Consider the following 14,129-nt stretch of genomic DNA (forward strand, 5'->3'; position numbering starts at 1 on the left):
GATTGTGTGTGTCCCAGAGTAAGGAGTAGGAAGAGAGAGACACACAGAGACAGAGAATTAAGTCTCTTATAGTCGAAATTGCAGAACACAAAAGCCACAGTTGACAAATTACTACTACACTGGAAAATAAAAGTACAGTTAGCCCTGCTAGGCAAAAGCAAATTATTTTCATCTTATCTAATAACACGGAGGTGGGAGCAGTGTGCGCACATATGACTTTTCTCCAGCGAAAGGTGCTGTCAAAACGGTACAGTAACTGTCAGCTTACCCAGTTACCTTCCATCTGCTTCCCCCAGAAAACATGCAGATTATATGAGAACAGTCAACGAATTATTAGCCGCTATTCTTCAAGTCTGAATTCCCACAGCAAAAGAGTATTTGTTTGCAATTAATGTTTTGAGAATTGCATTCATGATTGCTGTACTTAATCATTTCCAATTCTTTTCTCTCGCCACAGCACTTCCTATGCCCCCATTCTCCCTCAAATCATGCCCCCTTCTTCCTTAATCACTAAAGTCACACACATATGGGGAGGGAGGAGAGACAGAGAATGAGAGAGAGAGAGAGAGAGAGAGAGAGAGAGAGAGAGAGACAGAGAGAAGCAGTAAGCAGATTTACCTAAAATAATACATAGAATACACAGTGTAGTTTGTGGACCAACATATGGTTCTCCAAGCAGCCCCAGGTCATAAAATACACTGTAGTTGAGTCTCCCTAAGGGAGAGAGATAAGAACCTGAAAGGCTGGGCCTGGGAACTCCAGGGACAGAAGTAGAATCTGAGATTAAGATGACCGGAATCAAAACATGACTTTTAGGCAGTAATTGCCTTCTAAGGAGGCCACTGATTGCATGGAATAAATGACAAATATTATTAGATTTTTTTTGGCTTTGCTATTCAAACTTCAGATTCTAAGGCATGGCATATAGATATTCAAAATATAGCTGGCATTTTCCTGCCTGCTTGGTCACATGCCCAAGCCCTTGCTGGTGGGCTAAAGCAGCAGTTTGTTCACCTTGGGATGGGTATGCCAAACATACCATATTCTTCTGCCTGTGCATCCTCAGATAAAATGCAGACGCTGTGGCTGGGTTGCAGAGACTGTCTTAAGAAGGGATTCCATACACAGTTAAGCTGTAAATCAGATGCTAGGACTATTGTTGATTTCTGCCCCTGGAAGCTGAATCTACTGATAATCACTATAGCAGCCAAGGGAAATAGGCTATGCAAAAAATGTCAACATTAAACAAGGAAAAACTTTCCTACAGGCAAATATAATTTTAAAAAAATAGAGTCTTAAAACTCTGATAACTGAGAAGAGATTCTGTTCATGAAAAAGAATCTATTAAAAAACGGTGGCAGCAGAGCTCAGAGGTAAAGTAAACACTCAGCATGTATGGGGGTGGGAGGCTGGGGCTGGTTTCCAGCCCCTCCAACTAGGAGGCTATCCTGGATCAGCAAGATGGTAAGGTACAGGCACTTGTCTCCAATCCCTGGAAACTTAGTTTGATCCTTGGGCCACACAGAATAGAACAAGAAAGAACTAACTGAACCAGGTTGTTTTCTGACCTCTACATGCGCACGTGTGTGCGCGCGCGCACACACACACACACACACACACACACACAGACAAATACACACACATGCGTGCACACACACACACACACATACACACAATTAAAAAAATTCTAAGCCAGGCAGTCCTGGCACACATCTTTAATTCCAGCACTCAGAAGGCAGAGAGGCAGGCAGATAGATCTCTGTGAGCTCGAGGCCAATCCGGTCTATAGAGCAAGTTCCGGGACAGCCAAGGCTACAGAGTGAAAACCTGCCTTGAAAAAGCAATAGAAGCCACCTCCCAAATACTAAACATACATTTCTTTCCACATGCAAAAGCATCAACAAGGGACTAACAAATGACATTTTTAAATGTTACAGATAACATAACAAAATGGTTAACAACAATAAAAATGAAACACCATATTTGTCGGGGTTAAAAATTCAAAGCAGGAGCTCAACATTAATAAACAGAATCAAAGAAGAAAACATCTAAAAGGGAAAATACTTTCAAAGCAATAGCTCACAGTTATCTGAATGTGAAGAAGGATATGGGAAACTGTCTGCAAGAACCTAATGAAATGTCTAAGCAAAAAAGTATAAAGGAGAATTAAGCAGGTCTGGTGAAACACACCTGCACACTCAGCACTCAACAGGATCGGGAGCTCCAGGCCAGCCTCAGCCATGTAAGACTTCATCAGAAAAAGTCACTGTGGCCATCATTCGTAGGAGTTTCCAGTTTCCTCTTTTCTGACAGTTGAGCAGGCCTTCGAAGCCAATGGGCCATTTTCTCCCATTATCATCTCTCTGTCACAGGTAAGTCATGTTGCAGGTGACGGTCCTCTCAGCCCAGTTCTCCTGTGGCAGTAGCATGGAGCAAAACCCAAGGTTGCCTTATGGACAGCTCATAGTGTAATTCAGAAATGACTTTGATGTTTTAAACCACTGAGATGTGTGATTGCAGTTGACAGCATAGATCTTCTTAGGGGTCACGTAGGGAAGAAGGACAAGGAAACCGGCTTTAGAGTTCTCACCGTGAGCGCTGGACTAGGCAAGCCCCTTAGGCAAAGGACAATGCCAGCCTGAAAGGATTGAAATTGTTTAGAATATTCTTTATTCAGTGTTGCATGGGGACACACGAGCCAAACAAGAAGGATTCAGGAAAGCTTTCCTATCAGAATTATGAGTGAGGTGTCAAAACCGCACTGAGATCTGTTGTGGGGAGTGGCTAGGATGTGGTGGCATCACTGGAGCAGTGGAGGTAGCATTGGGGAGAGTGTTACATATCCTAAATACCTGTCTCTGCAGCAAAGATCAAAAGGCACTCTGGGTGTAGCAGGTCAGTGACAGCCTCAAACGGCAATTTGTATCTGCCCCCATTCCCCTTGGAATTCTACATGCAGAACACGAGTCAACAGGAGGAACTCCGGTCTATCCTGTCATTCACCCAGTTCATTCAAAACCTGTGTGAACGAATATCACACCACAGCCCCCATAGGGGAGCTACTACAGGAAGTTAGACAAGAAAAGGAAGATTAAAGCGCACATTTACACGGATCTCACACTCTCAGGGAAGATGGACTCTAGAGTAAAGACATCTATGAACAAGAGGAGTTAAACAAGACGCTCCATCAGGGAAAAATTAAACTCCTAAGTTTTAGAAATGAGAACAAATAAGGACAGACTAATTCCAAGAGACTTTAGACTTCTTAGCTGACCACAACTCAAAGTCGGGTTGTCGTTCTAGAGACAGGCTTGGCAAAGTCATTTCTGTGGAGGCTGAGGAAGAGGACAATGGCTTTTTTACTTAGATGGATAGTTTCATGAGGTTAAGGGGGATGTTGGATGCCAATCTGTGGGCTTTCCATCAATCTCGTGTACGAAGGAGAAATACTGAAAAATATTGAGAAAAAGAAGTGCCCTGAAGGAAGCAGCTTAGGGGCATTCTCAAACTCAAAGTCCTTGGATTGTAGAGATTTCTCTGTTAGGTCCACTTAAAGACCGAGCTCCTCCTGCAGGCCACGCCCACTCATCAACAATCCTCCCCCTCCATGCATCACCCCTGTGCTCAAAGAGTCTGGGAGCTACCCAATCCCAAAGGCCATTTTAGCCTAACTCCGCCCCCTCCCGTCCTGCCGCGCCCCTCCGTTGCCCCGGAGACGCTCTCTGCGTCCCGTGGCTGCACTTAGCCAGGTCACTAACCTGGGAAGAGAGGCCAAGGGGGCGCCCAGCACCCCAGCCTGCAGGAGTTTCGTCGGGGGACACAGAGACTCAGTTATCCCCAGAGCCCAGTTTTCTGAGGTTTGTGGGACAAGGCTGGAGACAGGACCCGGTCATCCCCCGGGAGAACGAGCTGCTCTTTCTTCCCAGGACCCCTTCCTCCATTACTGGGCCTGCAGCTTCCCGAGATCCACCTGCAGACACAACCCTCTCTCTAGAGGAGTGAGACCACCCGGCCCGCTAAGAAAAGACAAACAGATGCGGGACCAGGCACACCAGCCTGTTTAGAGGTGGGCGGAAGCCGAGCTGAAGGCTTGCTCCGTGCCCAGTTGTAGTCAAAAACAGTTGCGAGGGAAAGAGGCGGCTATCCTAAAGCACGTTTGAGTTGATCTGCGTCAACACACACGTAGTTCTGCTGTTTGGGGGGGGTGGAGGGGGGCTTTTTGTTGAGTTAGTAAATAGTTTCATAGCGACTAATTGGGGCGTTTCAGTTTTCAGTTCTAAATATATACTGGCTACTTTTACTAATTTTCTTTTTCACCCGTCTGGGTGAGTTTTGTTTCTTGATTTGGGGAGTACAGAAGAAGTATTTTACTGAGTAATTTTTTTTCTTTTTCCTTTGCTTTTGTACTTTGCTTATTGATTTTGCAGACTGGCACCCGAGGGCTCAGAGAGATCCATTATCTGCAAATGTAAGTTGGATGAAATATGTCCTCCCTTCTACTTGATGCTTTGATTGAGTCACTAATAAATGTCAGGCGGTGGGAAATGTGTGATTGCTACTTATTTCACAACAATTGTCCACCACAAGGTGCTAAGAGTGTCCAAACGTTTTAAACTTATTTATGTAAACTTGTTTTTCACTCTTGTGAGAGGTATAAACTACTAAATGTATCCTGCCGTTTCTTTCATCTTTTGTAGCAAAAGAACTCTTATATACAATGTTCCGAATCATATATTTTGCGTTTTCTCGGTGGTACACAATAAACTTGCTTGCTGGAGTTGTCGTCTTTGCTTCTCACACCTCTGTTTTCGCTGTACAGCGATTGGACCTGGAGGTCTTGTCATTCACGCACAGCCTTCTCTAAGCAGCCTCTGCGGATGCAGTCACCTGCCCTCCTTTGTGTCTCCTTTGGGGACAGGTCAAGGGGGAGCGGGCAGGAGGGTTACCCTTTGAAGTTTCACTTGGGTCCAGAAACTTCCACTCACACCGTAGGACACGTTCGGCCTGACCCAGGCTCCCAAGCCTTTCATCCTCTGCTTCTCCATTCTCATTTGTCTTAGTATGTGGGGCCAAACGTGGAGGCTGTAACTGTGGCTGATGTGAGCGCCAACCAGCAGATCAAAGAATGTGCCAAATCTTTTCTGAATACCAACTGTGGAATGGCTTCAGGCGACCTTTTGATCTTTGTCTTGGCCCCTGTGGTGCCACATCCGCAGGCACCGGAGGGAGGGGTGATGCCCCTGGGTCCTCCTCATGCACTGCCTGAACTGGGTTCCAGGGGCTCAGCACATCTTGGTCACTTCCTTCTCCCTTTCCTGAGCGACTGCCCTTCTTGCAGCTTTCTTCTGTGGGCACGGATTGGGGTAGACCAAGGGGTTGGGAATGACTTCCATCTCTGCTGCTGACCTAGGCAGGTGGTGCACAGCAGGAGCGGACTAAATCCCTCATTACTGAGTTGAAGTTAGAACACCAAAGGCTGGGAATGATGGGGAATGACTCAAGTCACGTTCACAGTGAACAAGAAGCTTCTGTCACTCTACAAACAACACCCCACCTTTTTGTATGGGGTTATGTATGATAGCTCCCTGACACACTGGCATTTCCCCCCCGACTTCGGGTCTCCTCAGCCCTCATTCCTTATGACAATGCAGCTACTTCCTGCTTTAATAAATGTCAGCATCAATAAGCCCAAACTTATGAGGCCAAACATGAAAGGGAGGACTGTAACCTAGGAAGAGAATTTGGCCCAGGATCACACTGCATACTGAGTATATTTCAAATCCCACATGAAGATGTGGTTCAAGCTACACACTATTTATTGCATAAATAAATACAGCGGTGACCACACATTGATTATAATAAACAAAACACCTTTGCCTAAACCATAAACAAAGTAGGGTGTGGGCTCAGTACAAGGAGAGAGGCTGCTAGACATCCACCCTAATGCTTATCTTCCAACTTTCCAGGACAGATGGGTTGAGCAACATTTTTCCAACATGCAGTTAATAACTTTTTTCCCCACTTTATAATTCAGCTCTGACCACCCCTCATTCAGAGTTTGTGCCTTGAGGCTTGCCAGCAGGGCTTGCAATACTTACATTAAACTAAATTTAAGAGTAAAGGTGTTCCCGCTGCTCATGTTCTCAGATCAGAGGAGAGCAAAATGAAGGAACTGGCAGCTGAAACTTTAATGGTGGGAAACATTGACTTCGAATTTGAAGGGAAAAAAAATCGCAGTTGATCTGTGTGACAAAGAAGACACATTCTTTTCCATGTATATCATTCGCATTTGGCTTCATTATAAGCTTATATTGCCTTGCAAACTTCAGCTAACCCTTTTGGTTTTGTATAATATACTGGAAGACCTTATTTGAGGGGTGACGAGGATATATGCTGGCTGGAGGCTGCACCATCTGCCTGCACATAGCTGAGTCTTCCCAGCATTTGAGAAGCTCTCCGTGAATCCTTTAAAGATTTCTGGAACTGTGAAGACCCCAAGGCTCTAGTTCCCATCCTATAACATTCTGGAAAGCAGGATAGGGCCTCAGGGTGAACAGAGCAAGGGCTAGTTGTTGTCTCTCTTAGAAATGTGCTGGGCATCGATGGGAACCGAGACTAAGTACATTCCCATTTATTCTGTAGTACTGAATACTCTGGAAGAAATGCTTCATAGATTCTGGAGTAAGCTTCTGGAAATCGGGTTTGAGGAGCCTTTGTGTATTCATTCAAACACATCCATGAGAGCTTTCCTATGCTAGTCAAAACTCCTTAACACATGTATGTGTAAGACTTTGATTGAATAAGTTCTGGGCATCCAGATAAACCAACTTATTGATATAACATTTGATCAGAAAAAAATCAGATCTTTTTAAGTTACAAGAGAGTTAGGTCATTGTATTATAAAGTTATCCCTTGTAATAATATCCACTTCTGGTGCCTATTCTGCAGAAAAAAAAAACAATACTTTGTGTTTAGACTGTGTTTTAACTGCATATTATGCACAGGCTACAAATGCATAGAAAAAGTTGCCTTTTGATTCATGCAGTTAATCAAGTCTGCATAAACAGGGTAATAGGATTCTAGTGTATCAAAAATGAAACACTAATCTGTATTTAAATTTTCCCTTTAATTATGTAAAAATATTTTAGTCCAAAGTTACCATCCTTTTTAGGAACTTGAGACAAACACTATCAATATTGACTTTCACAAGATTTCCCCTCAAATTTTAGAGTTTCCTCCTCGTACCCCAGCCCTAGAGTGTCACGATACTATAGAACTCCACTGTGTGGATGTCTGACAGCATCTCTCAGTTCTGCTTCTCCCTTCCAACCTCTCCTGCCACATCCCCAGCAGCCTCCACGGCACCCGTTCTGCATCCCAGCGTTTGTTTCTCTATGACCTCGGGAGAGGCCAGGGTAAATTTTTCAAAGTGAGCTTGAGATTGTGTTGTCCCACCAGAAGCAGGGTGGATCCTGGCATCTGGAGGACCTACAGCAGAAAGAGTACCCAAAACAATTCTTATGTCAGTCAGGAAAACCTGACAGTTTCTATAGCGACTTAGCACTCTGCCTCCCTAAATGTTGGCTTCATTGCCTTCTCATCTTACTTACCCTCTGCTATTGCTTAACATTTGTTTTGTAATTTTCCTACGAGGTCTTTTTATTGCCATACTGTGGTCTATTTTGCTTATGTAACTGATGTCTGCTTTTCTCAATATCCGTTTCCATAATGGAAATTCCATGAGATCAGAGATCTTTGTCTTTTTGCTGGATGTTGTGTCTTCAGTACCTAGGACAGTGCCTATCCCAAAATAGTGGCTCAGTGGATAATCTGTTGAACATTCAAGGCCTAACTGGATAGTTTTACTACAGATCACACGGGTATACAATGCTGGTGGCAAGCGATTTGAAGCTTTGATGCAGTCTTCCAGATAGCTGGTGATGGGAGGAGTCAAAGCTGGTGCACATGGTAGTTATGGCACAAAAAGTATCTGGCCTTTTTAATGTCTCTCTATTTAGGTAGAGGGTGGACTCTGCGGCTGAGACCCTCATCACAATGGACACTCTCTACTGTGGGTCCTCCAGACACCAGGACCCACCTTGCTCGTTTTTCTTCCCTTTCTTCAAAGCATGGTTTTCTCTGTGTAGCCTTGGCTGTCCTGAAACTCACTTTATAGACCAGGCTGGCCTCGAACTCAGAGATCTGCCTTCCTATGCCTCCCAAATGCTGGAACTAAAGATGTGCACCACCACAGCCTGATCCACCTTGCTTTCTCTGGGGACAAAGTTTCAGTAACCTGATTGGTATTCCTTTCTCAATGCTCGCAACTACGGCATAATGTGCTTCGGGAAAAGGCTGCCGTCTCTCTTTCCCTCCACCCCTTTCTTTTCTTTAAGTAGGAGTGACAGTCTCCCTCGGGTGACTGGTTCTGCATTCACATGACCTGTGTCTGGACAGGCTTGTCTCTACTGGAAGTGATGCTATGAGGACTGCGGGCCCAACCTAAGAGAGATTTGGCTTTATTTCTTTGGGATACTTGCCTTTGGAGTCCTGTGTTGTCCCTCAGAAATTCTGAGGCTGCTATGCAATGAGAAAACCAAAAATGTATGACCACATTACATGTGTGTGCTCTGGAGGACAGCTCTGCCTGGGGTCCCCGCTGGTGGCCCTGGCCACCACACAAGAGTGGAGATGAGCCTTGTCCTTAGTTGGGTTACTTAAGCTTCTAACATACAGAAGAGGTTCCAGTGATTTAGGGTCAAAGAAAAGCTAGGTGTGAGAGAGAAAGTGGTTTTAAACAACTTTTCAGCCAATGCGTTTTGAAATGATTATGTGGTTTAGCTGTCTGCCTCCTCAGGGAAGCTGCCTTCTTCCTGGGTATCAGTCTTAGCATCTATCACTTTAAAGGGAAACCTTTATTTGTGAGTGTTGAGGTTTCTAGAAAACAGCAAAATCTGACCTAATCTCCATCATCGGTCGTGACAGGAAAGTAAAGCATGAATCGCAAAACCCAGTGACCTCATTCTTGCATTGTTACCATGTCCCTTAATAGAACGATCTACAAAGCTGAACCATCAATGCACTTATGGATTCTCTCCTAAGCCACTTTGGGGTAGAGGTACAGAAGATTGTGCGAAAGACAGACAGTGGAGGGGTGAGAGACGCAGCCTGAGGAATCCACTCTCTCAGTAGCTTTCCTGCCTAACAAAAGCAGTAGTTTGACGTAGAGAGGCATCCTCACCTCAGACAACACCTAATTCATTGCTAATGATATCTTGTCTTCGTAGATTCTTTAAAGATTTATCCTATTAAAACAATCATTTCTGCTTCCATTTTGCAGTCACCAATGACCACCTTACCCCCAGTTCCTATGGCAAGTACAAGGCTTGCTGTCTTGGCCAGGCAGAAACTGCCATGCTCTCCAGGAACAATTCCAAGGTATGCGTCCCTGCTTCTCCTTTCTCATCCTTCAGAGTACAGTTTCTGCAATCATGGCTGTCAATAGCACATCTCAAAAATTGCAATTTCATAAGGAAAAGATTAATACATTATATAGTCAAATGTTCAAATTCATTGTTTTGAAAGGCTTAATGAATCTTGCTCAAATATAAACAGTGTTTACCAGGCTGGTGGTCATTTAATAATTTTATTTCCTATGAAATTATTTTATGTTTTCTACAGAATTTTAAGATGTTTTCTTTTTGATATAGGCACAGAGGGACTGAAGCAGAAGCTTTAAGATGGAGACAAAGTCTTACGGGCTGACTTCTGTTTTGGGGAGTTATTTAAATAGGAAATTGCTTCCAAATAGGCTACATTGGCAGGCAGGATTTAGCTCATGAAATGACAATGGACTCTGAAAATGCACCCTCTACTGCTGCTGCTGAGGATGCTGAGGATCTGAGGATGCTGAGGACGGCTCCCAAGCTGCTGGAGCTGTCACAAAATGCAGAAGAAGAAATTGGTTCAGTTATCATATTTCCGGTTATTAACAGATCCTGAGATACTTCCCAGTTGCCTCTTGTCAGGGTACTGACTCTTAGAAATGCTCACATGGCTAATAACGAGAAAGACCTTGCAGATGGACCCTTTGCCATTTTCTTTTTATGCATTGTGTCAATTCCTGCAAAGTATGACAATCAAATTATTGCAAGATTTCTTTGTTATCACGTCTCACTTTTAGTATTTCCTAGAAAGACCAAAGCCCCTGAACCAAAGCATATTCATAACCAAACCAACATAAATATTCCTTTAAAACTGTAAATCAAATACTTGGCTTTAGGAAGGTAAGAAATCTTTCAATAGTGCATGTAGACATACTTTTGTGTGTTTAATTTTTGAAATATTTACAAAATTTGAAAAGCTTGCTCCGTCTTGCTTACTTTTCAGTGATTAAGATTACAGATACATACTATTTTCTAAGTGAACAATAAACACAACTGATCTCACTTCCTAAAAATAAGATGGATTTTACGAAGAATCTTAATTAAAGAAAATTTTTTCATGGTTACTATTTGGGAAAAAGTTTTTACAAACATTCTTTAATAAAAACTCTAAGTAAATCATTACTGTTTGGGGACGTTTAGCACCATCCACACAGGTTCTGGGGATTTAACGCACTTTTGTTTAAAAAAAATATAGGTGCTAATAATGAACACATTTTTAAATGAAGTCTCTTTTAAATTGTTTGTGTCTTGAACCTCAATAGTTAGAGATGTATGTATGATTTAAGAAAAAAACACAAGCAAGTTCTTAATAAGGCATGATGGGGCACACTTGGAACTGACCAGTGCCTGGAGGCTGAGGCAGCCGGTTGACAGGACTGGGTGTCCAGTGAGAGCTGTCGGAAACAAAAAGAACAAAACAAACAGAACAAGTGGGGAAAATGACCTTTTCAAAGAGCATTCCAGCGAAAACTTTGCTAGTGTTTGGAACACTCATGTCTAACACATTTGTATAATCAGTAGTTTTTGACTCAAGGTCCTGTACCAAAGAAAACAGCGAAGAGGGTTGTGCAGCAAAATCCATGAGTGAGATGGAAGACAGTGCAAGCTTTGCGAGAAAACGCCACTACTCGAGCACGTGACCTGTTGCTATGTTGATGTGTCTCCCTCTACCCGCTGGATCTACTCTTCCCTAACTTCTTACCGTGAAGGTTTTGGAAATGACCTTAACAACTTTAGGTTACAGCTGGGGCAGAGCGTTCACCGCCGATGCTATATCTGCCGAAAACAACTTCCCTTCTAGTACTGTTTTGTGCGTTTAGAAGCTCTTCAACTTGGTCAGCCGATATTTTATTATTTTTTTCCATATCATTTAGGGCTCGATTGATCAAAGAGAAAGACGACATAGATCATTACCTGGAGCAGAATTTCAAAGGCCTGTCGAAGGAAGAGGTTGCTGCGTAAGTCTGACCTCTTAACGGGGCTTTAATATAAAGTTTATTTCTTTTGTCTGAATTCTTTTTTGAAATTTCAATTTTCCTGTGCAGTAAACTTTTTTCCACTGGAACATGGCATTTAAAAATTAAAACTGATATTAAATAGTGATAAGTCACGTCTATTGATCTTACACACATCAAAGTCTTTAATTTTCGGGCTCTCAAAATTCTTATATTTAGCAAGATATTATACCAGCACATTTGCAATATTGAGTTAAGTATGAGCCATTAATTGCTTATTAATCTCCATTTTAGGGTATGTTGCTTCTGTGGGGAAGAAAAGAGTTTTCAGAGAAAGATGTATATTTTTTATTGGTAATTTAAAAGGTAAAAAAGAATTCTTAGTGGTATATTTTGTTTCCTCTGTCCAAAAACCCTCAAAAGTGTCAATGGATAGCAGTTTGTTTTTAAATGTAAAATTTCTTTTAAATTGTCTGGATTTAGTCTTTTAATGAACAATATGAACACTGCTATTTTATCACTAGCCAGAATCTAATCTATGGGAGGAATAGCAGTATAAAAAAAATCCATGTATGTTTGAGGAATAGATAGAAATCTTAAAGAACAGTTGGAGAGCCTTAAGGTTGCTCACGTCCAGGGTTAGCTGTTAGGCACAAGGACTGAAGATTAGCGTCTCCAAAGGGTTATATGCACCACACTGAATTCACTAGATTTCTTCTGTAATGCTTAATGCAAATGTTTTTAAAAGATTCTCCCAGCATATTGCTTAATGCAAATTCAATCAAAAAATATGCCTAATAATGTTTTTGTCATGGGTTATATACAATACAAAATTTTGTCTCTTAATACATTTCATTATGTTTGATTTGACTTTTGCCAACATGAGTATTGCATAAACAAACAAAATAGCTCATCTTGTCAATAACTCCAGCATAGAATGACAAAATTTTATAATAATTGTACTGGGGGAATGGTTCGGTTGACAGAGTGCTTGCCTAGCATGCACGAAGCTCTTGGTTCAATCCCCAGCCAGAATGAAGCAGGCATGGTGGGAGACCCATGCCTGTAAATCCCAGCACTCAGGAGTAAAAGGCAGGAAGATCAGGAGTTCAAGTCTATCCTTTATTACTTAGAGAATTGGAGGATTGCCTGGACTACCTTGAGACACTGTCTAAAAATAACTTTAAAAATTACAATAGTTAACAAAGCTGTTCTAAAGAGTGTTGTGTGCAATTGGGATGTTTGATTGTTACTTGGATTGATAACTCATTAGCTTGCCTTGGTAACCTGTTGAAAAAAATTAAAGGTTATTATTGTATGATAGTGTGGTTACTAACTTTAAGAAATATATATGTATATATATATATATATATATATATATATATATATAAAATACTTGCATACTTACTTAAGTATAATTATGTTCAAATAGCTGAGTTGTGCCTAAGTGTTAAGAATTAAAATAAGAATTAAATATATATAATTTGCAAAAGTCAACACAGTAGAAATTGTGTGCACATGAACACTTTGCAGACCGTTCAACCCAAGAGAGTCCAAGATAGACAATGTTTATTACTCTTGGCTAATTCTAGCAGCGCTATCACTCTTTCACTAAGTACATCACCAGATAGATTTCAAATTCATCACTGTGTTACTGAAAACAGTAGCACTGGGCAATTCTGAGTCTCTCATATTGCCTCCTCCTCAAAGCTGAGCCTGCATGTGAGTCACAGAAGCCTTTCCTGCTAGAAGTAGATGCAGACCATTAGTGTGCAGAGAGCTTGCACACAACTCGCAACTATGCTCTTGATTGATACTCCTTCCAGGCTGCACCCTAGACAAACTAATTGAATAACACATAAAGGAGAAAATTGATGAATGATTGCAGCATCTCCCAGAAATGCCCAGCAGGTGCCGAGAAGAATTGTGCATATTCTATTAGCTGAGGAATTGCTACATAAAACGTTTTATTAGCCATTCAACTCTAAAAAGATAAATTGGTCAACAAGCAGGTACTAAATACTTACCTCATATCTAATATGAGATTTTTCACATCAGGAGAGACAGTGACATTTTACTGTAAGATACTTGACCCTATCCCAAAGTCTTAACATGCATTTGAGATATTAAGACCTATGTGTAATAGACAGATATGTTACGGATGAGTGCCGGTGCACTGGGAAGTGCAACCTAGAGACCAAGGATAAAGCAGAAACAATAGAGATGGCAGGAGGAAGCTTATCAAGGAATAGCACAGTAAAGTGATCGGACTGATAAGGTACGGGTAACCAGCACGGTGGCAGCAGGTAGAGCAGGTATGCCATGCCATGTAAGGCACACCTCAAATTCCCTCTACTGCCTTATTCTTCATTGGAATGCTAAAACATTGTGTCTACTCACTATGACACTCGATACACACTAGATTTAGGATCTCCTAATACTCTGTGTTGTCTTGTTTCCAGAGGACCTCTTGCACATGCCCCCAAATGCAGCAGCTTATGCGCATCTAAATGCGTACGCTATGCGGTGGCTCTCCTGATTGTGGTGGATGGGGAGGTCCCACTCTTGTTCTAAGTACTTCTTGATCCTTCTATCTGTCTCCCTTCCTCCCAGTCCTCCTTCAGTATACACCATCAAGTTCTTCCTCTCCATTGAATCCACGGCACTACTGTTCAAACACGGTTACAGCAACCTGAAACTAGGGTCTTGGTTCTCTTACACTGCTGTC

The 14,129-nt window shown here is 42.2% G+C and overlaps 1 protein-coding gene across 1 annotated transcript in view; it reads left to right on the forward strand.

Annotated features, from left to right (window-relative positions):
• The first annotated feature begins 3,784 nt into the window (after positions 1-3,784).
• The window catches only part of Ttc29 (tetratricopeptide repeat domain 29), a 127,295-nt gene continuing 116,950 nt past the window's right edge, over positions 3,785-14,129 (forward strand). Inside the window, exons 1-4 of the mRNA XM_041663330.1 lie at positions 3,785-3,857; positions 4,428-4,468; positions 9,341-9,438; positions 11,321-11,404. Of these exons, the coding sequence (XP_041519264.1) occupies positions 9,347-9,438; positions 11,321-11,404 (176 nt within the window). The 5' untranslated portion in view covers positions 3,785-3,857; positions 4,428-4,468; positions 9,341-9,346. The remainder of the gene's footprint in view (positions 3,858-4,427; positions 4,469-9,340; positions 9,439-11,320; positions 11,405-14,129) is intronic.

Source organism: Microtus oregoni, unplaced genomic scaffold, assembly GCF_018167655.1.
Source record: "Microtus oregoni isolate MIOR12 unplaced genomic scaffold, Mior012 000014F_ref0000157, whole genome shotgun sequence".
Classification (NCBI taxonomy): Eukaryota; Metazoa; Chordata; class Mammalia; order Rodentia; family Cricetidae; genus Microtus; species Microtus oregoni.